This window comes from Festucalex cinctus, chromosome 2 (genome assembly GCF_051991245.1).
Source record: "Festucalex cinctus isolate MCC-2025b chromosome 2, RoL_Fcin_1.0, whole genome shotgun sequence".
Lineage (NCBI taxonomy): Eukaryota > Metazoa > Chordata > Actinopteri > Syngnathiformes > Syngnathidae > Festucalex > Festucalex cinctus.
In genome coordinates this window covers 39,609,737-39,631,815 of record NC_135412.1, presented here as the reverse complement: position 1 = coordinate 39,631,815, position 22,079 = coordinate 39,609,737, and the positions used below count along the sequence as shown (strand labels likewise).

The 22,079-nt window shown below is 39.9% G+C and overlaps 1 protein-coding gene across 11 annotated transcripts in view; it reads left to right on the top strand.

Moving 5' to 3' along the window:
* agrn (agrin) overlaps window positions 1-22,079 on the top strand; it is a 341,291-nt gene that overhangs the window by 286,206 nt on the left and 33,006 nt on the right. For 7 of the 11 annotated variants that reach the window (XM_077515073.1, XM_077515070.1, XM_077515067.1 and 4 more), the window contains 9 exons: window positions 113-154; window positions 458-585; window positions 4,797-4,911; window positions 6,493-6,612; window positions 9,286-9,672; window positions 11,611-11,803; window positions 13,753-13,968; window positions 14,718-14,947; window positions 20,290-20,424. In XM_077515073.1, coding sequence (XP_077371199.1) covers window positions 113-154; window positions 458-585; window positions 4,797-4,911; window positions 6,493-6,612; window positions 9,286-9,672; window positions 11,611-11,803; window positions 13,753-13,968; window positions 14,718-14,947; window positions 20,290-20,424 — 1,566 coding nt within the window. The remainder of the gene's footprint in view (window positions 1-112; window positions 155-457; window positions 586-4,796; window positions 4,912-6,492; window positions 6,613-9,285; window positions 9,673-11,610; window positions 11,804-13,752; window positions 13,969-14,717; window positions 14,948-20,289; window positions 20,425-22,079) is intronic. The other 4 variants (XM_077515069.1, XM_077515074.1, XM_077515071.1 and 1 more) reach the window with 1 other exon arrangement.

The window sequence follows — 22,079 nt, the reverse complement described above, 5'->3', positions numbered from 1 at the left end:
ATCATTCAACTTAGTAGGCAGTACTTCAGTGTCTGTCCCTTCTGTGGAAGACATAAACATCTTTTCCCCTCATATGTTGTGTATGTCTATAACATGTTGTCTTTTTACCCAGCCCTCCACGCCTCGGCCACCTTTTGGGATGAATCTCCGTCTGGTAAAAGAAAAAAAGGCCTAAATTTCCACCTTCTTGCCTCCCGCTCACATTTCACTGTCCACCTCTTCCGAAAGCCACACCATTCACTACCAAATATGTCCTTCCCCCACTTTTACCACCAGTCTTGTGAAAAATCCAATCAGCAACACACACTAACTTGCCTTTTTCAGACACACACCAACACACAATCCATCACTAACCCGCAACTGGCACGATAGCGGTAAATGAACAGTGTGTGAAGGCAACAGGAAGTGCGCTCAAGACAAATGCATACATTTCAGTATCTAATCTCTCTCCCTCTAGCCACCATGAAGTTTAGTGGTTTCCTGCACTTGGACCAGGTGGAGGGACAGGAAATAGTCTACACCCCCGAGATGGAGGACCCAAAGTCGGAGCTCTTTGGAGAGACGGCCCGCAGCATCGAGAGTGCCGTAAGTGCTGAGCATCACTTTAATTACGCTACCTTACATGCTATATGCTGGCTATGAAGTTTTTATTAGGGCTAGTAGTGTTTCATCATGGCCAAGACCACAATTTACATTTTTTTTTTTTAAGATAAAATAGTTTTTTGATTTGGAATAAAATCAGGATGGATGGATGGATGAATGGGTAGACTTCTCAGCATTAAAAAAAAAAATTCTGAAATTGTTTTTGTCAAGGTACACAAACATTACTAAAAGGAAGGTGAATACTGGATGGCATCGTGTATGTCAAAATAAAATAAACAGTGCTAATGTGGTGTTAAAAGTGTGAATAGTTTCATTGCCGTAAAACTTTATAGTACCATCATCTGAAGTTGTATTTGGAACTTGTTCAGCTGCCAATTCAAGTGGTTAAAAAAATAATAAATTGGTGCTTTAAAGCATCTCGAGAACATCTCCAGGCCAAATTGACGTGGAAAAATGATGGCATGTGAACCCTTTCCATCCATTTTGCCACTACACCGACTCTCTTCAAAGTTTTTCGTGCAGGGAACTTGTGAGTTGGAGAGAGTCTAAGTCATCTTTTTTTAAAGCATCATTTGACAAATCTCCACTCAGAGCCGGACTAATCAGATTCCTCCAGCTCCTTCAGGTCCGCTCAGGCTGGTTTCATTGCAGGTGTTGACACTGCTGAGGTTGCTGAATGGGATTCAGGTGCGCAAGGATGATGGAGAGTCGAATAGAACGTGTTTGCTGACTGCCTGAGTGGAGTATGCATTCATATCACATTATTCCAACGGCGCCTGTGGTTGATATTTGATGTTGGATCAAAGGCATATTTGCAAATCATTTTAAGAAAATCACAATGAAGTATGAGTTTGTCGTTGTGGTGTGTTGTTCCCATACACACTAACATCAAACAAAGAAGTCTGGCATTGTTCCAATAGTTTTTTATGATGGAAAAATGACTGAATTTGCTTCAATTCATTTCAGCTAATCGATATAATTTTTCAAGGCATGTGACTACAGCAAATTTGAAAAATTGAGTCTAAATACTTTTTTTTTTTTCAAGTCTCATTTTCCACAGTGAACTCATTATATTTTATAATATATTTAATACAGTTAATTAATAATTTACTTGCCAAAATAAATTGTGCAAGTAATTGTTTTTTTCCAAAATCGTGCAGCCCTATTCCACATGCATTTAAATTTTGCCATTCAGCTATTAGCATTCAGCTTTCAGCATTCCCACACAATTTCTCCAGAAATTGTACTTAATCTTGTATTTTATAGTATTTTTAATACAGTTAATTAATAATTTACTTGCCAAAATAAATGGTACAAGTAACTGTTGTTTGGCGTAAGACTTGGAAAGAAATTGCAAAGCCTTGTTTAATTGTTCTTTTCTATTGAGTGGTTTTGGAGGTTCTTTAAGATGGGTTCGTACAAAAGAGATGCTCACGAGTGTCAAATAAAGGCTTTGCTCATTGATCCCCACATTTTTAATTCAATATGCATATGCTGCACGCAAGAGTTATTGCAGCGTTGGCATGCTGAGTCCAAGACAAATGCCTCCTGTGCCTTCTAAAAGGCACAGCTCCCTGCTGCAACATGGCGGCAAGATTGAATTGTGAAAATCTCAAATAAAAAACTGAAAAAGTCAATTGCTTACAAAACTGGAACAGCAAAAAAAAGTATGTGAGCATGAGCAGTGAAGTTATTTGAAAAGTCATGTTGGTGTTTAAATGCCAGTTGCAATTCGCCGTGTGGTCCTTAGAGACACAATCAAGCTGCTTGAATATGTCCAGTGTGTTGTCTCTGCCATCATCGGCCCTCGAAATTAACATTTCTGTCGTAAAGCCTCGCCTCTCCGATGAAATAAGTTATTGCCTGTTTGTACACGTGCCTTAGTGTGCAGTCACATCTCCCAACTGTTGTATCAGTGTCACAAACGTCCAGTGGGACCTAATCTACGCCACCTCAAAGTGGCGAGCGTGCGCTCGTGTGCCATTGTCAGCGTGTTTGTCTCTGCTGCCACCCCCATCATCTACATACCACACACTGAGGTCCTCTGGTGAAAATTGAGCGGGGAAAAGTCAAGTGACAGTTTTCGTTCCAAGAATTCTAAACCAAGAACAGCCATTCACCAATTAGGACCCTTGTGTCCTTACACCATCTTCTATGGAGCGAGGGTTGATCATACATTGTGAATATGCTATCCTATGTGAAAGGAATAGCAAAATATAACTTTTGCACTTTTTGAATGATACTATAATTATGCTGAATACATATAACCTTCCTGAATCTGAGAGCTACTTCTTGGTCCCTAATTGATGTGAAGGGCCATCAGTTCCCTACACACATATTAAATGACAAATTTACTTGAATTACCTTTAATTATATGTTATTATTAATAATTAGTGCCATGACCCAAGAATAAGAGGTACAAAAAATTAATGGGTGGATGGGTAGATTGATGCATACGTATTCATCTACGGAATGTGAAGATACTGGTCATGGTGATGATTGAGCACAGTTATTGATTGGAAAAAGTAGCAATCTGATAAATATCGATATGCAACACTTTATTGATATAAATCTCTGCAAGCGTTCACATTTTCAAATGATCACTTCTAACATCATTCCTAATAAATCAAAATGTCCCATTACTGCTGTGCTATTCTTAGACTAGTACCACAGGCTATTCAAATGATCCTAACTGTGTATTAGTTTTCCCTCGCCATATTGTGGTTTACGTTTTGCCATTTCACAAATTTTTTTTTTAGTCCATTTCTCATTTTTCGTTATATTGTAGTATATTTTGATTGGTTTTCGTCATGCAAACTGACATTGAAATAAGCAAACCAGGAGGAAAGCATGTGTAAAAGACAAAATGTCTGAAGTTTGGGACGCTACTACTGCAAAGCAGAAATATCTGGTGCTCCTGCATGCCTATTATATAGTAAGCATCATTAGGGATAGACAACAATAGACACAGCCACCAGGACAATTTCAATTGCTTTAATGAACATTTAATAAGAAAACAAAAACATGAAGTACATTCATTCGCGAGCTACAGATGGCCACAACTTATGCCAAGTAACACGCAGACTGTTAGCCACTTAACTGCTTTCACTATCATGAGCCAACATGGCCAACTCTCATTCGCTGTCTCCAACATATGGTCTCCGACAGAATTCAAGACAAGACTCCACCTTTAAAAGCTACAGTATTGCAGCGGCACGGACAACAGAAGCAGATAACTATCAGGACTTACCAACCATGCATGTGTAGTTAAAATAAAAGCTAAAAGAATGACAAAGCAACGGAAAGACAATTTATGTTTTTTGTGCCATTTGTAGCTGTAATTTAAGGATTTGTTATCTAATCTGCTACCTAATCTGCTTCAATACTACATTCACTATAAACGCACTGAAAGAAACCCTTTCCCTAAAGAATCTTGCATTTTATTAACAAATTTGGTAGTCTCATACGTATGAGCTTTTTTTACAGTGTTGGTGATGTTCTTCTTTTTGGGGTTTTGAATCAGCTGAGAGATCACACGAAAAGTGTTGCACATGAGACTTCTTTGAAAGCATCGATAAATGGAACATAATACGCCTTAGTCAAATCAGTGCTTTGCATATTTGTGGAGGATTATGACTGGTAAGTGAGTTAGCAGGCCCTGTGGCAACCTAAATGATGGCATGGTGTATATTGAGGTGAGTGATTGTGATGAACCCACGGCAAAATGAACAGACTTGAAGAATGAAGGAAAACTTTAAATGGTTCATTTTCATTTCATAGCATGACATTTTTGAAGCTCCAATTTCATGAATAAATGTTGCCCGAGATTATTTTTGTCGGGCCATGAGAAACAGCTTTCAGAGCTGAAAGTATCGCGGCCTTAAATAAACTAGGAACTTTGAAGCTTCTTTGAATTTTGCTTCCACATATTGGGGCAAAACTAATCAGGAGCACGACATTTATCTTCAAGCTTTAGCCCCTGTCATGGGTTGAGCTCAAATGTCGGGTTTTTTCAATCAAACACACACGCTCACATACACACTTTCTAGCAAGCAGAAAGAGTACAGTTGTTGAGAAATGAAATTGGCTTAGTGATAGGTTGGCACTTGTTGCCAGCCTCATTTATTATCCTTTCTCCGTGTCCATTTTCCCCTCACTCACGCTCCCTCCATCTCTCCCTTTGTTTGATTTAGCTCAATGACCTCTTCAGGAAGTCGGAGGTACGCAGAGACTTCATGAGCGTTCGTGTCCATAACCTGGCACCCAGCAACTCCATCCTGGCCTTTGTGGAGGCGAATTTCAAACCAGGTGAGATCACAAAATTAGCATAAGAAGTGTTTCCGGTTGTGAAATTATGCACAATAAAATCCTTCCTCACGTTCCATCTGTCTGTTGCACATACAGTGGTACCTCTACTTACAAAATTAATTGGTTCTGGAAGAAAGTGCTTAAGTAGAAAATGTTGTAAGTAGAGACGCATTTTCCATGTAAATGCCCATATCTGTTCCAAGCCTCCCAAAATTCAGACATAAATGTTTTATAAAGCATAAAATGCATCAAAACATGTAACAAATACATGTTCCAATTATATTATTGCACAATAAATGAGAGTTGTGTGTAATGTAAAAAACAAAGAATAGAGTAAAGAATAAAAATGATGGTCATTTACCTTTTTAACTGCTGTCCTCATCGGGGGGGGGTTTGCCCTCTTTGGTTCATGTTCTCTCTCAGAAGTGTTTTTTTGCCTGGTGTTTTGTAAAGAACTGATCCAAGGATGTTTGATTTCTTTTTCCAAAAAAGGCCCGTCTCATCGCAATTAAAAACTTACTGTGCCTTCATCAATCACCAATTGTTTGAATTTTTGCACAAATTCATCAGCAGTTAGTTAATACATTTACGGAACACCTCATGGCCCGAGGGATGAATGAAGAGGACGCAGCATAGACACCGATCTATTAACTACGCTCATAGATACCTATGGTAGAGCTTCCTCTTAGACAATGGGATGCCAGAAAGATGCTCAGTAATAGCCATAGCTGAAAGTATGTTGTGTTCGGTACTGTATTTTTACCTTTTGTATCTTGAAATTTATTTCGTAACAAGAGGCAATATTTTCCCGTTGAGGCATTTCTTAACTCGAAAATTTCGTATGAAGAGACGTTCATAAGTAGAGGTACCACTGTACTGTAACTTAATACTGCAAAACAAAACCTTGCTGTCTTCCTCTTTATGTTCTGTTTTTCTATGGCAGCATACTAGCTGGGTTAGAATAACTTGCAATTTTCTCAGCAGTTTGCTGCCACATAGTAAAATCAATTCATTATAAAATCCATAAAGCTTTCATTTTTTTTCTCAGAAATTATTAATTTCTACTTCATCACACAAAATTAACAATCCATAATTGTTTTGTCATGTCACTCTTACTTGTAATATTATCATGTAATGACAGTCGAAAATGGCATTTTTCAAAGTGTCACAGAAATGTATGACTGAAAGCTCCCATTCTAGTTGACATAAAACACATCCTCCTCACCATCTACTCTCCTTTATTTATTTTTATTTTTATTTTTTTATGAACTGCGTTTAGCGTCCTTCATCCCCGTCATATGGGCTAACGGACATCGTTACAGCGACTGTCCTCCATGGCCAGTAAAGCGAACATCTGTGTCAAACATTACAAGACCAATTCATCTGGAACATGAAAAAAAAAAAAAGCAGGCCGACATACAGGTGGAGGACAAGTGGTCCCCGGAGACCCTCTTGCTGTCACGGGCAGGCTTTTTCTGCTATATCCACTGTCACGCTAAAGAAGCACAAGTCCTGCGTGTTGATTCTGTAGTGCTCCTGTGAGGTCTTGCCTTGAGTGGATGTGCCTGCTGTTTATTATAGATACAAGATACACAGTCGAGGACATCGAGGGAGCCCTTCTTAAACAGCTGAAGGTCTCCAAGGAAACAAGCATCGCAGTGAAGAAGCCAGTGGATGAAAATATTCGCTTCAACAATTATGGTAATTGATCGAGGCGTGTGTAGGCGTTAATGAATAGTGTAGTTATTCATGAGGTGATGTTCCTTTTCGGGGGGGCTACTACATTACAATAAGGATGCAATTAAGTAAGGTAATTTGGTTTACAAATAGTTTACACATATCTTACTGATAACTTTATATGACTGTAGGTTATTAATAAACAGATTTAAATAGTTTACGGTCATTTAACCATCAGTGTTGGCTAGTTGGTAGTGTTAATTTCGTCAACAAAAACTAAACTAAATTATTTCGTCAACACACATTTTGCACCGTACTAAAACTAGACAAGACTAAAAACCTCCTTAATAAATAATAACTGGGACTATATCAGTATGCATTTTCGTCGACTAATGAAAACAAGATGAAAATTTCCTTCACTTAATAAAAACTGGACTAAAATCTATGGACATTTTAGTTCATGAACAAAAACGAGACAAAAATTATGACTTTGTAAAATATTGTTCTGTCACGTCTGTGACACTGTCATGTGACACACAGCGCAAACATATGGGGCAGACAGGAGCTGGATTCACGGTGTAAGGCTAAAAAAAGAAAGAAAGAAAAAAGGAAATTATAGTCATAATTTAGTATTACTCCAATGGCTATAACGTTCCAACAATAATGTTATTGCGACTGCTAACTAATGCTAACTTACTAGCTCATAGCATGGAGCCATAGTAGCCACTGTAATTTGCGTGAAGTTGTTTTTCATAAAAAAAAAAAAAAAAGATGAGAAAATTTTATGTGAAATAGTTTTAGATCCGAAAAGGTTCAATATAATCTGATGACAAAAATATATATATACAGGGATAAAATGGTTGTCCTGACTAAAACTTGACTAAAACATTGACAGATTTTATTAACTAAAACTAGATGTTTTCTTAGACTAAAATAAAGACTAAAATACTAGATTTATAGTCGACTAAAAATGGACTAAATAAAAATAGGATGAGGTTGATTAACTGTGATTAACTCATTTGCTCCCAATAATAAATGTTTTGTTTTTTTTAATGTTTTAAGTGTCCCAAAGACGTATTTATACATTTTCTTGTTGGTTTTTTTTATGCTAGCGCATACAGAAGGCTTTGATGCAGCCTCTCAACTGCAAAGAACGGTTGCAAAAATGGTAGTTATTACACAAACGGCCAGCAGGTGGAAGCAGAGCAAAGGAGATCAACCAGGGCCATGTTGAAAAAAAAAAAGCTCCATTACTCACAATTTTAAAAATAGATTTGTGAAAATTGATGAAACTTAGCTATATTGTAATGCTAATTGCTGCAAAACGGAAACAGATAGAAATATACTTTTTTTCCTGATGAAAGAGGAGACTTTAATCATTCTTGTGGTAGGTTCCATGAACACAATATTCTGTGGGCCTTGCAAAATCAGTCAAAATCCAGTAAAACAGCCGGGAGCAAACGGGATTGCTTGTGTGAAAATGGCTGGGAGCGAATGAGTTAAAAACTCACAAGCGCGACTGAAATTGGACTAAAACTGACACTAAGGGGCATATTCACGAAGAATGCGCTGCGTCCGGTAATAGCGCGAAATATTGCACCACAACTGCACACGCAGTCTGCGCCCAGTTACCAACCTATTCACTAAGGATATTGCTCTCACCATATACCGGCGCAAACACGCCCACAAAAATGACAGCTTGGAGCAAATTTGCACCTGATTTACAACACATGGCGATGGATTTGCGCCAACAACATGGTTGTTATAGTAACAGTTGCGAGAGAGATGACATTATCAGAAAGCGAGGTTGGACCTAGAGTAAGCGTTTAGAGCGCCATTAAGCTGTACAGAGCAGAGAGGACGACGACGACATCATTCATTCATAAAATACAAATTATTGGTGCTATCGTATTTTAAAAATATATTTTCAGAGGTTGGCGTGGGCGTACAGTATGCATCTGGCACATAAGAATGATCGTAAAATGCCTCCCTGTCATTGCCGATCAGCCCGGGTTACGTTATGTTGTCCTAAACTAACACAGAAATATTTCTCTCTCTCTCTCTCTCTCTCTCTCTCTCTCTCTCTCTCTCTCTCTCTCTCTCTCTCTCTCTCTCTCTCTCTCTCTCTCTCTCTCTCTCTCTCTCTCTCTCTCTCTCTCTCCTCACTGCGTGATCAGCCGTGCATGTTGTGCGGCAAATGGCATGCACTGCCGGAGATCGAGGTGCGTCAGGTTAATACATGCTTTCCAAAAACATTATTTGCGTCACGCAAACGCGGTGTTGCTATTTGCGCTGGCGTTAGTGAATTAGACGCTGCATATCAATGAGTCTCATTTGCATTGGGGTGGGCATATTTTGCGTCAAATGTATGCAAATTACCTCATTTACATACGTACAAATAACACCGGCGCACCGTGATGCAATCTGTTCGGCAGAGCACTTAGTGACGGATTTCCACATCTGCGCGTGTTTAGTGAATTAGGTGCTCGCAGATTGCTACATTTTTGCCGGTAAGCGCGGTGCAAAGGCGACGCAAACCATTAGTGAATAGGCCCCTAAATTTTAAACTGGCAGAGAAAATTAACACTACTAGTTAGTTTCAAAAAAGCTATTTAAAATGTAATGAGAGTTAACAGTGTCATTTGAACTGACTTATTATTGAAACCTGTTACTTTATTTTATCCTTTGCATTGCCAGGCCTATCCTCCATGCCCTTCTTCACCACCACCACTGCGTCAGTCACCACTCATGCTCCCGCCACCACCACCAGACGTCTGGTAACCTCCCCCTATATCACCCGTCGACCCCCGGGCACGACCCGCAGGCCCGGTGCAGGCAGACGAACCACCACGACATCAGGACGCGTCAGCACCCCGATCCCCGTCACCACCACAGCACAACCGATCATCACGACAACGGCAATGCCGCCGACCACCACCATAGGCCACGTCCGCGAAAGACTGCACAAGCACCAGAGACCCTGCGATTCCCACCCCTGCCTCCACGGGGGAACCTGCGAGGAGGAGGGCAATGACTTCAGCTGCAAATGCCCCGCTGGGAGAGGAGGTGCTGTGTGTGAAAAAGGTGAGTTTTGTTGTCATTAAAATATTGTGCGTTTCTTCATTTTTTGTTTGAGACTTTCACTGTACTTTGCTACTTATGCAATTGCCATTTTCAAAGAAACTATAAAGTTGGACAAACCCTGGTATAATAACTAAAATAAAGTAGCAAAGTTTTACGTTAAGGATTTTTTTTTTAATGGCTTTTACTTTGTACATTTACTGGATCACTGTCACTAATCCAGAAGAACCCAATAAACAGTGCACTGGTGCATTTGCAAGTGTCTGTCTATCTAAAAATCAGTGCTTCTGAATTATTATTTGTTACCCGAACCCCCAGGAAGAAGAAAATATTTTGGGGCCTATTCACTAAAGGTTTGCGTCGCCTTTGCACCACGCTAACCAGCAAAAATGGAGCAATCTGGGAGTGCCTAATTCACTAAAAACGCGCAGATGGGGAAATCCGTCACTAAGCGCACGGCCAAACAGAATGCGCCACTGTGCGCCGGTGTTATTTGCGCGTATGTAAATTAGGTAATTAGCATACGTTTGACGCAAAATATGCCCACCCTAATGCAACTGAGACTCATTGATATGCAGCGTCTAATTCACGAACGCCAGCGCAAATAGCAACACCGCGTTTGCGTGACGCAAATAACGTTTTTGAAAAGCATGTATTAACCTGACGCAACCTTGATCTCCGAAATCATGACAGCAGTGCGTGCCATTTGCCGCACAACACGCACTGCTAATCACGCAGAGAGGAGAGAGAGAGAGAGGGACAGAGAGAGAGAGAAATATTTCCGTGTTAGTTTAGGACACATAACGTAACCCGGGCTGATCGGAAATGGCGGGGAGACATTTTACGATCTTACGTGCCAGATGCATACTGTACGCCAAACTCTGAAAATATATTTTTGAAAAACGATCGCACCAATAATTTGTACTTTATCTCTGTTGCGTACAGCTTAATGGCGCTCTAAACGCTTCCTCTCGGTCCAACCTTGCTTCCTGATAATGTCATCTTTCTCGCAACTGTTACTATAACAACCATGTTCTTGGCGCAAATCCATTGCCATGTGTGGTAAATCAGGTGCAAATTTGCTCCAAGCTGTCAGTTTTGTGGGCGTGTTTGCGCCGGTATATGATTAGAGCAATATCCTTAGTGAATAGGTGGGTAACTGGGCGCAGACTGCGGGTGCAGTTGTGGTGCAATATTTCGCGCTATTACTGGACACAGCGCATTCTTAGTGAATATACCCCTTTGTGTGCAAATAGATTGGGAAAGATACTTTTCTAACTGTTCTCGCTGTAGCATGCCTCAGTATAGAAAGCTAGGTCCCTCAAAGTATGCTTGTACAGTTTTGTGTTAAACAACTTGCCCTGGAGGCTTACCACAGGCATATCAAACACTTTTCAAACGACCTACATGATAAATGATCAACTACATCATTAATTCTATTTTCACCTTCTGTCAGTGTAATAGCCACATATCCCTAATTTCAATGCGTATGTCCATTTAGCATATCAGGTAATTTAAACTAATAGCTTTGATGGGGATTTGCCTCTGAGAAAAGTTTGATGTTACATGTCAAAATGAAGTCAGACACACATACATTGGTCTGATCAATCAATTCATTACAATGAGCTCATCAGCTGCCATCATACACAGAGAGAGACAGAAGAACAGCTGGATGGAGAGAAAAGGAGATGGGGAGAATATGCGTAATGAGGATAATCATAATTGTCAAGAGTCAGAAAAACAAAAGATTCCATGTGTGCAAAAGAAAGGCTCAGCTCCTCTTTTTTTTCAACCTGAGAAATCATCTATCCCAAAAATAAACTGATCATCTGTCATCAAGACCCGACGTCACTTTCCCCGGATGATGCGCATTAAACATCTGTTAGGCATGAATAAAGTCATCAGGTAGCGGTTGACATCATTGACTTTGTTCCCCTGCAGTGATCAAGTACTTTATCCCGTCGTTCGGCGGCCACTCCTACTTGGCCTTCCAAACCATGAGCGCATACCACACCGTCCGCATCGCCATGGAGTTCAGGGCATCCGAGATGACGGGCATCCTGCTCTACAATGGCCAGGAGAACAAGAAGGACTTCATTTCTCTGGCTGTGGTCAACGGCAAAGTCGAGCTCAGGTAACTAAGAGTGTACTGAACAAGGGATAATATAATATCCTTGAGGTCATATATTTCTATTTCGACTGAAATGTTCAAATACAAATACCCTCTGAATTAGGGGTGTCCAATGGTTTGCAATGCATGAATCATTACAAGTAGAAGAATGTCAACTTGGCCCTCACTTTGATATTCTTCGGCTTTAAATCATTAAATGTGTTTTTTCATTATTTATTGTTTATATATTATAATTATTTTGAAAAACATCATAGTTTATAGGTCATTTGTTTAGGAGTTTTCAGGTTTTGAGGGTGGTCCGTGGCCCTTACTTCCATAAGAATGGAGCCGCCCCTGCTCCAAGCCGATCTCCAAATTAAGAAACAAAACAAGAGCAGTTTATAGTCAGCATACAATTTTTACTGTTATTTGAGAAAAATTAAAGTTATACATTCCCAAATTGTCTTTGATGTGGCGCGGAAAATGGAGGCAACCAATTTTGCTTCTGACACAGAATTTGAGCTATGGTTAGAGATAGCCTGTAAAAAATATGTCCATAATCTTTATCCTGTGGTATGTTGATAAAAGCATGTCATAGAAAAGACAAGACACCTGGGAATATTTCTGAATTGTATAGCTGCATAAATTAAACAAATTCCTTCAGTTTTAATTACTTCCTATGGGAATAATTGATTCAAGTTGTCTTCAAAGAGTTGTCTTCAGCTGTAGTGCTTCCATTACAAATGTAAAACGGCTTACGAATCCCAGCATAGGAACGTGGGTCATCACAATGGCTTTGGCTTTCGATAAATCGAAGAAACGCTAAGAACAAAAACAAACGGTGATAAGGCAAGAAGCAAACAACACTGGCGAAAAACTAAATATTGACCAAGAAGGTTATTGGTGGATTTGTGGGTTAAAGCTGTGGAAGCAAAGCTGTTCATAATCATATTTGGTGAGATAAACAAAATCATTATGCATACTGTATGTGTAGGAGATCTCATTATGATTCATAAATGCAGGACTCCACAATTCAGTGGAATTGCCCTTAACAGGTGCATTAGTACACTCATACAATCAAATGATCAAGTACGAGATCTTCTACCGCATATTTCAATATTGTTGTAAAATACTGCACCTCATTACTCAGAAGTGTTTCCAAAATATTACAACCTATCATCTTTTGAAGAGACATAAAGGATCCATCCAGGTTACCACTGCAAAAAAATAAAAAATAATAAATTAAATTGAAATCTTTCGGCAATAGGGCATACATCCCCCACTGCCTCCTGAAGTCCTTTCTTTATTTCTTTTCCGCACCCCATACCGAGCGCAATCAACAGGGAAGTAATCAAGATGAGATTAGTCACTCGCAATTTTAAAATGGAGCTCTATTCCAGAAATATAGCAGTGAGCTCACCACTCACTGCTCTACAAAGCCAAGGCGTGGGGAGATGAAGAAATTATTTGTGGCAAATAATTGCTTTTTTGGGTTGCCGAGTGTGCGCACATGGATGACAGCTCTCTGTGTCCATTTTTTTTCCTCACAAAACCTCATTAGATGAAAGGTTGTTTCAAAAAGTGGCTGTGAAAAATGTACGGTATAAGTGAGTAGTTGCCTCATTACGGCTGCACTGTTTGCAATAGCAAAGGAAGTCTGTTAAAAGCAACACTATGTATCTTTTTTTTTACTTGTAGTAAAACCTCCAATATCATTGAATTATTTGTCTCGATCAGTTTTTCTTTTGTTTTGCGGGTATAGAAAAATAAAATCACAAAATATATACCATTCATGCTCATCAATAGACAGCAGCAGAATGTTACCACTGACTGTTTCTCTGTTATGCAAACTGTAACATAATATTAAATCTCAAAAGCATATTATGATGAATATGAATTGTGAAATCATGTCATTGTCAACCATGATGGAAAAAGTAACTGGCAGACAGTCTAACATGCTGCACCTTTGTCAGGTTCAACACAGGTTCGGGAACCGGCATCGTGGTCAGCAACATTGAAATCACTCAGGGCCGATGGCACCAGCTGGTGGTGACCCGCAATCGGCGCCTCGCCATGCTCAGCGTGGACAACGAGCCGCACGTGGAGGGCGAAAGTCCGCGTGGAACTGACGGCCTCAACCTGGACACCAATCTGTTCATTGGAGGCGTGCCTGAAGAAATGACACAGGAGTAAGTCTGTACATTTGTTCTTTAACACACCGTAACAACATTCTGAATATTCTTTAAAAGACACAAATAATCTGTGATTGAAGGAAATGTTTCATTTTGGAGCTTTTGCTATTGAACCTCGCATCGTAACATCTCTTTCCAAACAGGGCTCATCAGATCCAATTTTCCTAGCTTTGTCAATTTTGCTAATGGATTCTGACATTTCAATCCAATATGGCATCTCCAACCACGTCTTAATTCGAAAGCCGGAGGCAGTTATTGGGAATTTATGCTAATGTGGTGAAAAAAAAATCAATTTTGACATTTGCATCATGAAGTAAGGCTAGTAATAATGTTAGACAACTACTATCAAGGATGGTTATATTTAAATTAGAAATGCATCACAAACACAATGTATCCCACCTGATATCGTTTACATTTCCCTGTGCCTTTTAATACGTGTGAATGGCTAGAAATGGTGAATTTCAGTTTCATTTTTACTTTTACATTTTAACATGTTATTTTTTTTATTTATTGCATTACTTGTAACAGACTTAAGTCATTTTTTCTTCAGTGGTTGTAAATCACTTACTTTAAAGTGCTCAAACAAGACATTCTATAAGACATTAACGCGTTAAATGATCATCAAAATGAAATGATCCCTTTCAGTTCATTGGTATCCAAGGGGTCATTAGTTTCACAGTTTGTAATTTTAAGCTCTGTGCAATATTAGTGTGATGGGATGACTTAGCCTTGTCTCATTTTTGCAGTGTAAAGGAGAGGACTGCCGTAGCCTCGGGTTTGGTGGGCTGCATCCGCTTGCTGGATGTCAACAACCGGGTGCTCAACCTACAAGAGAACGGCGTCGATAATCTCTATGGCAGCGGTGTGGGCGAATGTGGCAACAACCCCTGCCTGCCAAATCCCTGCAAGAATGGAGCCACTTGCCAGGTCAAAGAGGCACAAATGTTCCACTGCCTGTGCAGCAAAGGATTCTGGGGTGAGTTGACGACAGGAAAGTGCACATGGGGTTTATGTCACTCATGATTTGGGGGGTGGAATTAGGCTGAGTGGCGGGGCATTTTAGTTAGTAATATCTATTTTGGTAGTCGTCTGACTTTTCTCTGGTTTTGTAAATAAAAAAATATATATTTTTGAGCCGCTTATAAGAATTTAGGCGGATGTTTTGGTTGGGGGGCCAAAGAGTCATGGGGGTTATTTAAAACATGAATTTTGTTTTTTGGATGAAAATAATACATCCATCCATAGTCTTGACGACTTATTCTTTACAAGGGATGCTGGAGCCTATCTCAGCTGGTTTGGGCAGTAGACGGCGGGGCGGGGTACACTCCAGACTGGTTGCCAGCCAATCGCAGGGCACACAGAGACGAACAACCACTCACACTCACAAGCACACCTAGGGACAATTCGGAGCGCCCAATTAACCTGCCATGCATGTCTTTGGAATGTGGGAGGAGACCGGAGTACCTGAAGAAGACCCACCTAGGCACGGGGAGAACATGCAAACTCCACCCAGGAAGGCCGGCGCCTGGACTCGAACCCAAGTCCTCAGAACTGGGAGACGGACGTGCTAACGTGGCACTCGTGTCGCCCTGAGGAGAAATCATTTATGGAGGAAAAAATAAAAAATAAAAAAAATTAAAAAAATATATATATATATTTTGACGTAGGCAATTATTTTAAGAGGGTGACCATATGTAATGCGAATTCTCGCTTTGTAACACTCAAGGGTCTTGGTTTCGAGATCACCTTTTGAAGGTCTTGGTGTCTCTGTCTCGAACTGGTGATATTCTAAGACCAGTTGAGATCAGCACTGATATGCTATTCTTCAACTTCATTAATGTGATAATAAGGAATTAAAGTTTTACCACCTGAGAGATTGTGCAAGGATATCCCAGGGCAGGACTTGTCTGCTAACTCACCGGTAATTAAATTTGGCTTCCTCAAGCACAAACACTTCATATTGCTGGCTTCAGGCCGAAACCTCATAAGTCACAACTTGGCAAATGTAATATTTTTTCAGAAATGTGAACTTTCGGTCAGTCCACACATGTGGTTGTCATTTTTACCAATTATTGACCAATCTGAAGTGTTGAAAATGGCTTGCTATCTTTGATGATGCAATGCGATATGTAAAACATGTCAAAGAAAACACTGTGGTGTGAAATGTCACTGAAACATTGGGTACATTGTTGCATCCAGTGTCGCATTTTGTCACTTTATGTAATACCAGCAAATCTAATGTCTTTCAGAGATGAATATTTCTGGAAAGAGGTATTAATTCCACCTTAAATTGGCTTTATTTAACACGTACTTTGTGTGTAACTTATAGCAAACAACTAAAATGACTAAATCACTATAGTGATTTTTTTTTCAAAGATTTTATTGAAAAAAAATTAAGATTTGACATTTTTGTACTTTAAAAGAGTTGCAGATACCATATTTTTAGCTGTATATCAGAGAATGATTTCTCACTGTTCAAACTTAGTTTATGAACTTATTTGTATGGTCTCAGTGAGATTCTTTTGTCAGACTGTGTGGTCTTGAGCACAACATGACATGAAGGTGTTTTCCTTTTGTCAAACACATACAGTGAATGGTCGTGTTTTCATGCGCTTTAATATAAAACAATAAAGCAAAACATCCATCCATGGCATCTATTTTCTTCGGGCAGTAGTATTGCCAGGCAATCGCAGAACACGCAGAGACAAACAACCACTCACACTCACAAGCACACCTAGGGACAATTCAGAGCGCCCAATTAATCTGCCAAGCATGTCTTTGGAATGTGGGAGGAGACCGGAGTACCCGGAGAAGACCCACTCAGGCATGGGGAGAACATGCAAACTCCACCCAGGAAGGCCGGAGCCCGGACTCGAACATGCGTCCTTAGCACTGGGAGGCGAACGTGCTACCAGTCATGCACCGTGCCGCCCTAAAGCAAAACATTATCATTAAAAATGTATCATTATTATTGATATTATCATGCACTGTCAGCAAAGCATCTGTGGAGTGAAACAACACATCAGTCATCATGATGCTGAAAAATAGTTCACTAATGAATATTTCAGAAGAATTCCTACAAAGTTCTCATGTGAAGACATTGACCATTTTCTTTCACTTAAGGGTTTCACTGTGATCATGTCACGCTGACAAACCCAAAGTGAGCTTGAAAGTGCCCACAGTCCTGTAGCGCTGCAGGTCTGTTTGTGAACACGAACAAGTCGGAGGTTTCAACGCAGACATAAGAGATTAAATGTTGAGGCTGGGCAGAAACAGGAAAACGTCCAGCAAATGCTCAGTAATTGGCCTTTGGCCTATCTCTGCTTCAACATCCCTTCTTGTTGTTTCCCTCCCTGCAGCTGATGCCAACTAACAAGCATTCTCAGAGAGAACACAGTTAAGAGCAGACAGCGGTGCAGCCTAATCATGCGTGCCTCTTGCTGGTTGCTCGGTGGCTTATAGCAGAAAGTTTTGCGCAAAGTTAATTGTTAGGGTAAACTTTTGTGCCTTAATCTTAAAGGGGTTTAGACCCACGGCGGACATGTCTTGTGGGTCGAGAAAGTATATTTGAACTAATAAATGTCCACCGCTGAACATTATCAGCCTTTCAGTCAGAGACAAACTAAAATTGAGCAAAAATAACTAGTGATGTCAAAAGATTATTATTTTTTTTTAAATAATTAATGGCACAATTGTCCACAATTATGATTAATCATGATTAATTAAATTTTTCTACTTCTGCGTCTTTGTTTTTCCTCAAAGCTTGTAACAGATATTTAACTTGAGTAAAATCTTGGAATTAATGAAAAATCATTAAATAGAAAGTATATTTAGAATCAAGGAGTGTTCTAATAGCATGGTGAGTCAGTCTCAGGGGTTCAGCAGGACTTATATGATTTGTGACGATATGCTCCACTTGGCCATCATTGGCTGCAGGTGATTATGCTACACTGCTCGGCCTATCTGTGCTGCAAGGAATTTGGTGTGCTCAGCAGTTGACTTGTGGCTGTTGTGATGGTATGTTGTGTGATTTCTTTATTAGTGTAATTCCTTCATACTAACTACGTTGAGCAAAAAAAAAAAAAAAAAAAAAAAGTGATTGGACCAATATGTGCAATATGAATTCACGAGGTGCGTTTCCATTACCCTTTTTCGCAAAAATGAAAGCGATATTGTACTATTTCGATAAAGTACAATTTCGAATTGTCGGTGTTTCCATTGAAGAGCGTTTCGCTTCTGAAGCGCAATTCTCGGAATGTCCCGTCTCGCGAGACCTCTGTAGGAGGTGTTCTGTAGGAGGTGCTCATGATGTTTAGACGGTAGACGGATGCCCGGTGTAGTTATATTACTTTAAAAAAAAAAAAAAAACACTCACCCTTCACCGGGCGGTTTTGGGCATTTAGTGTTGGTGTTGTTGTGTGTGTCCCTCTGCAGTCGGCAAGCAGTTCTGACACGAAAGCGAGTGGCCCCGTACTTCCTACTTCCTGTAATCCTAAAATGTTGTTGTTCCCATGCAGAGGCTGGGTAAAAGGCGGGTTACAAATTGTTAAAAGTTTCCTATGTTTTCTGCTAAATTAACCAGACATGGCAGGACAGGATTTCAAGCTCTCCTCTCCTTCAACTTCTCGAAGGAGGCTCGCTCGGTTACACCTCTCTCTCTTTTGCGCTCATGACATGCAGTAGGATGATACAAAACACTTCAGCATGTAAAACTAAAATACAATACCAAAATTAATAATTCTCAAAACAAAAAGTAATTGCAGGTTTAATAAAAATGCACATAAACAACGTGTTACAGTCCTTTCCGCCGTGACCGGGCCGGTGTCACATGACTACTAATGCGCAAAAAGTGTTTCCGTTACACTTTTGAGAAATACTCCTTTTTCGATACGTCTCAAAAACCACCACATGAGAGCGCAAAAACGTTTTTGCGATATTTGAGAGTTTTTTCACAAATCCGGTGTTTCCATTACCAGCTTACTTTTGCAAAACATGCCTTTTGTGCAAAACTGAGGGTAATGGAAACGCACCTACTGTCTTAACGGAACGTATGGTGTTCCACAGGGCTCAATTCTAGAGCCTCTGCTGTTTTCATTGTGTCTGCTGCCTCTGGGTTCCATCTTAAGAAAACAGTGGTGATTGTTTTCAAATACTCTATAAATATAGTTGACTTGAGTTAATTGATGGAGGAAGCTGGCATCCTAACTGCATGATTTGTGATGCTAAGTGGGGCAATCCTAGTCCCGCACAAATAGCTATGTAGCAATACCAATAGATTACTTCTTTCACCTGCATGGAATGGGGAATGGGGAATACAAAAACACAACGTTTTCTGAATTCAAGGTGAAAGAGCCTGATTCAATGAAAAGGCTCTTCTTGCTGTTCATTTTGTCTACCAGTAAATCTTACACTGTACCTATGTCTTGAGTTTGAAGAAAAAAAATAAAAATAAAAAAATAAAAAATAAAATATATATATATATATATATATATATATATATATATATATATATATATATATATATATATATATATATATATATATATATATATATGTATGTATATATATTTTTTTTTCAATGAATAAGTGTTTACTGTTTGGTGAATGCACATAGGAAATGGTGGAGTTCAGTACCTCCAACAAGGTTAAGAACCACTTAAGAACTACATTAATAATTAAGTAGCCAAGATAACAGATATGGAGTGCTGTAGAGCTCTTTCTCTAGTCCAAATCAGTTGATAGAGTTATAAAATTGCTCTGTCTCCTCTCTCTTCCAGTTGCTTTTCACAAGGGAAGAATTCCATCTATGCTGTTTACTGTCGGGTCAAACGTGAACTGTTCATTTTCAGTTACAGCACATCAAGGTCTATTTACATTCTCACCACAAGATATTGTCGTGAGTCCTTGCTTATGTAGAGTTTGTTTTAATTCCGTTATTGTGAGAAACATGGACTTGGACCGCCTTCATATGGGAAATGCCTTGAGATTGTTTGCCGTGAACAAATATTTGTGTTAGGAAAGAGTTGCAAGAAAATACATTGTGAAGACAGCAGCAGACAGGGAAAATAGCAAGATGCTGTGAGTTCTATAAGGATAGGGATCATTAAAGTGCTCCTCACCACAGGCTTTGACTTCCAAATTAATGGCAGGTGACTTCAGAAGGAGTCGAGGGCAAAACTATCATCCAACAGCCATTCGACACTGACCGATAATAATCATTGGGGTGACATCCCCCCCACTGTTTTGCCCCATATTTTGCCTCAAATCACTTGAAAGCATGGCAATCTTCTCTTGATGGATTTGTTTGCGTCTCTATAGGTCCAACTTGTGCCGATGTCCACGACCCGTGCGAGCCCAGCAGATGCCATCCGTCCTCGCAGTGCCAGGCACTTCCCGAGGGAGGCTACAAGTGTGAATGTCCGATGGGACGTGAAGGGAGGCACTGCGAGATAGGTAAAATAAATCATGTCTGAACTCAGCCGTATTGTAGTAGACGCGATGTATTTAGTTTCAATAAGGTATCATCTGTAATAGTCTTGCCTTTCCATTTTCAAAAATGTGATGGTTAATAACGGATCCGGATTTTCAATGTGGACGTCAATTGCAAGCTTTTAAAAGCTAGTGACAGCTACAACAACACACAAAAACAATTTCACAAATCAAACACATGTTGACACGTTCTAATTCCATTTGCATAACTGACACAGTTAGCATCATCCTGTCTAGTGCCTACACACGCCACAATGGATACCTGTTTCCCAACTGAGCCGGACTGGTGGAAAATACCTTTGCACTCAACAATTCTTCAGATTTTGTTCTGTATCCTCCCTTAGTTGTGCCTCATGGTCCTCCCAACCTGTGACATTTCCATCCATTTTGAATCAAAAAGGGAGATCAAATACGAGAGCATAAAGGGGAAATGGTGTGAGCCCTGAGGGTTGGTGCGCATCAGCGGTACGATGGGTTGAAACTGAGGCAGGCCTACTGCAGATGATTGGCCCCATTGGGCCATCCGCTCTATCGACTGCAATGGTTGTTAGTGAAACGCTGTATTTCTCCCTGCCTGCCCACACCAGGTGTCAAGTTCAAACAGACGTGTTGCTATAGAAGCAGAATGCAGAAGATGAACTTTCAGATGTACATTTTATTATTTCTTTCAAGATTATTGTCAATGTATTGTTGCTATGTACCTATCACTGAAGCCCTTCACAAAAGGATAATACTGTATAGTACTGTGCACATTATTTTCAAAAGACAAGCATGAACCTTGGCACCCCAAACCACTTGGGAATCCACAAAAGCCAAACAGGAATAGTGTGAGTCCCTGGTTAGCAGGTGAATGAAATCAAATAGATGCAGTTGAAGCAAAATCAATGCCGTCCCATTGAGAGTGTCTCCCATTCCAAAAGGTGATTTTTATTTATTTATTTTTACACACGAATCAATGAGATGAATAATCGCATCAGTCCTCCCCGACGGCCGTGATTAATGGGGGCGTCAGTCAGCCCCCCGACGGGCGCTCGCAGATAAAGCAGCAGCCGAGTGGACAAAGCCCTTGAGAACTGCAACTGACAACAGTTAAAAAGACAGGCAGTTTTCACCTAAATAAAATTTAAGTAGTTTAACATGATTAAGATTACTGTTTCAGTTGCGGAGAGTGTGGTCACTCCTTGCTATTTGCGATTAAGTTCAATCCGATCAGTGTTTAAGAACAAATATTGATCTTACTTAAAATAAAATAACATTAAAACGACTATCACTAGAAATTGTAATCATCCCAGAAATTACTATTGAATGCAGGGCTGTTAGTGTCAAAATTAATTACTTTATTTAGAAAGTTTGTTTGCCATAGGGAAAAATGAATACTGTCACACTTGGTGTACATTTATAACTGAGCAGGCATTACTAAAGTAACAGTTTGACACGACGAGAGGAGGGAGGACTCAGACGCAGATATAAAGTTGGCCAACAAGGCTGCAGTTTTAATGACCGGAAACTCAAAACGCCTCTTAAAGAGGGAAAAAAGGCTGAACAAAAAAAGCTCCAAACTGGAGAGACAAAAAGGGCACTCAAAAACGGGGACAACAGAAAGCGCTCCACTAGGGAGG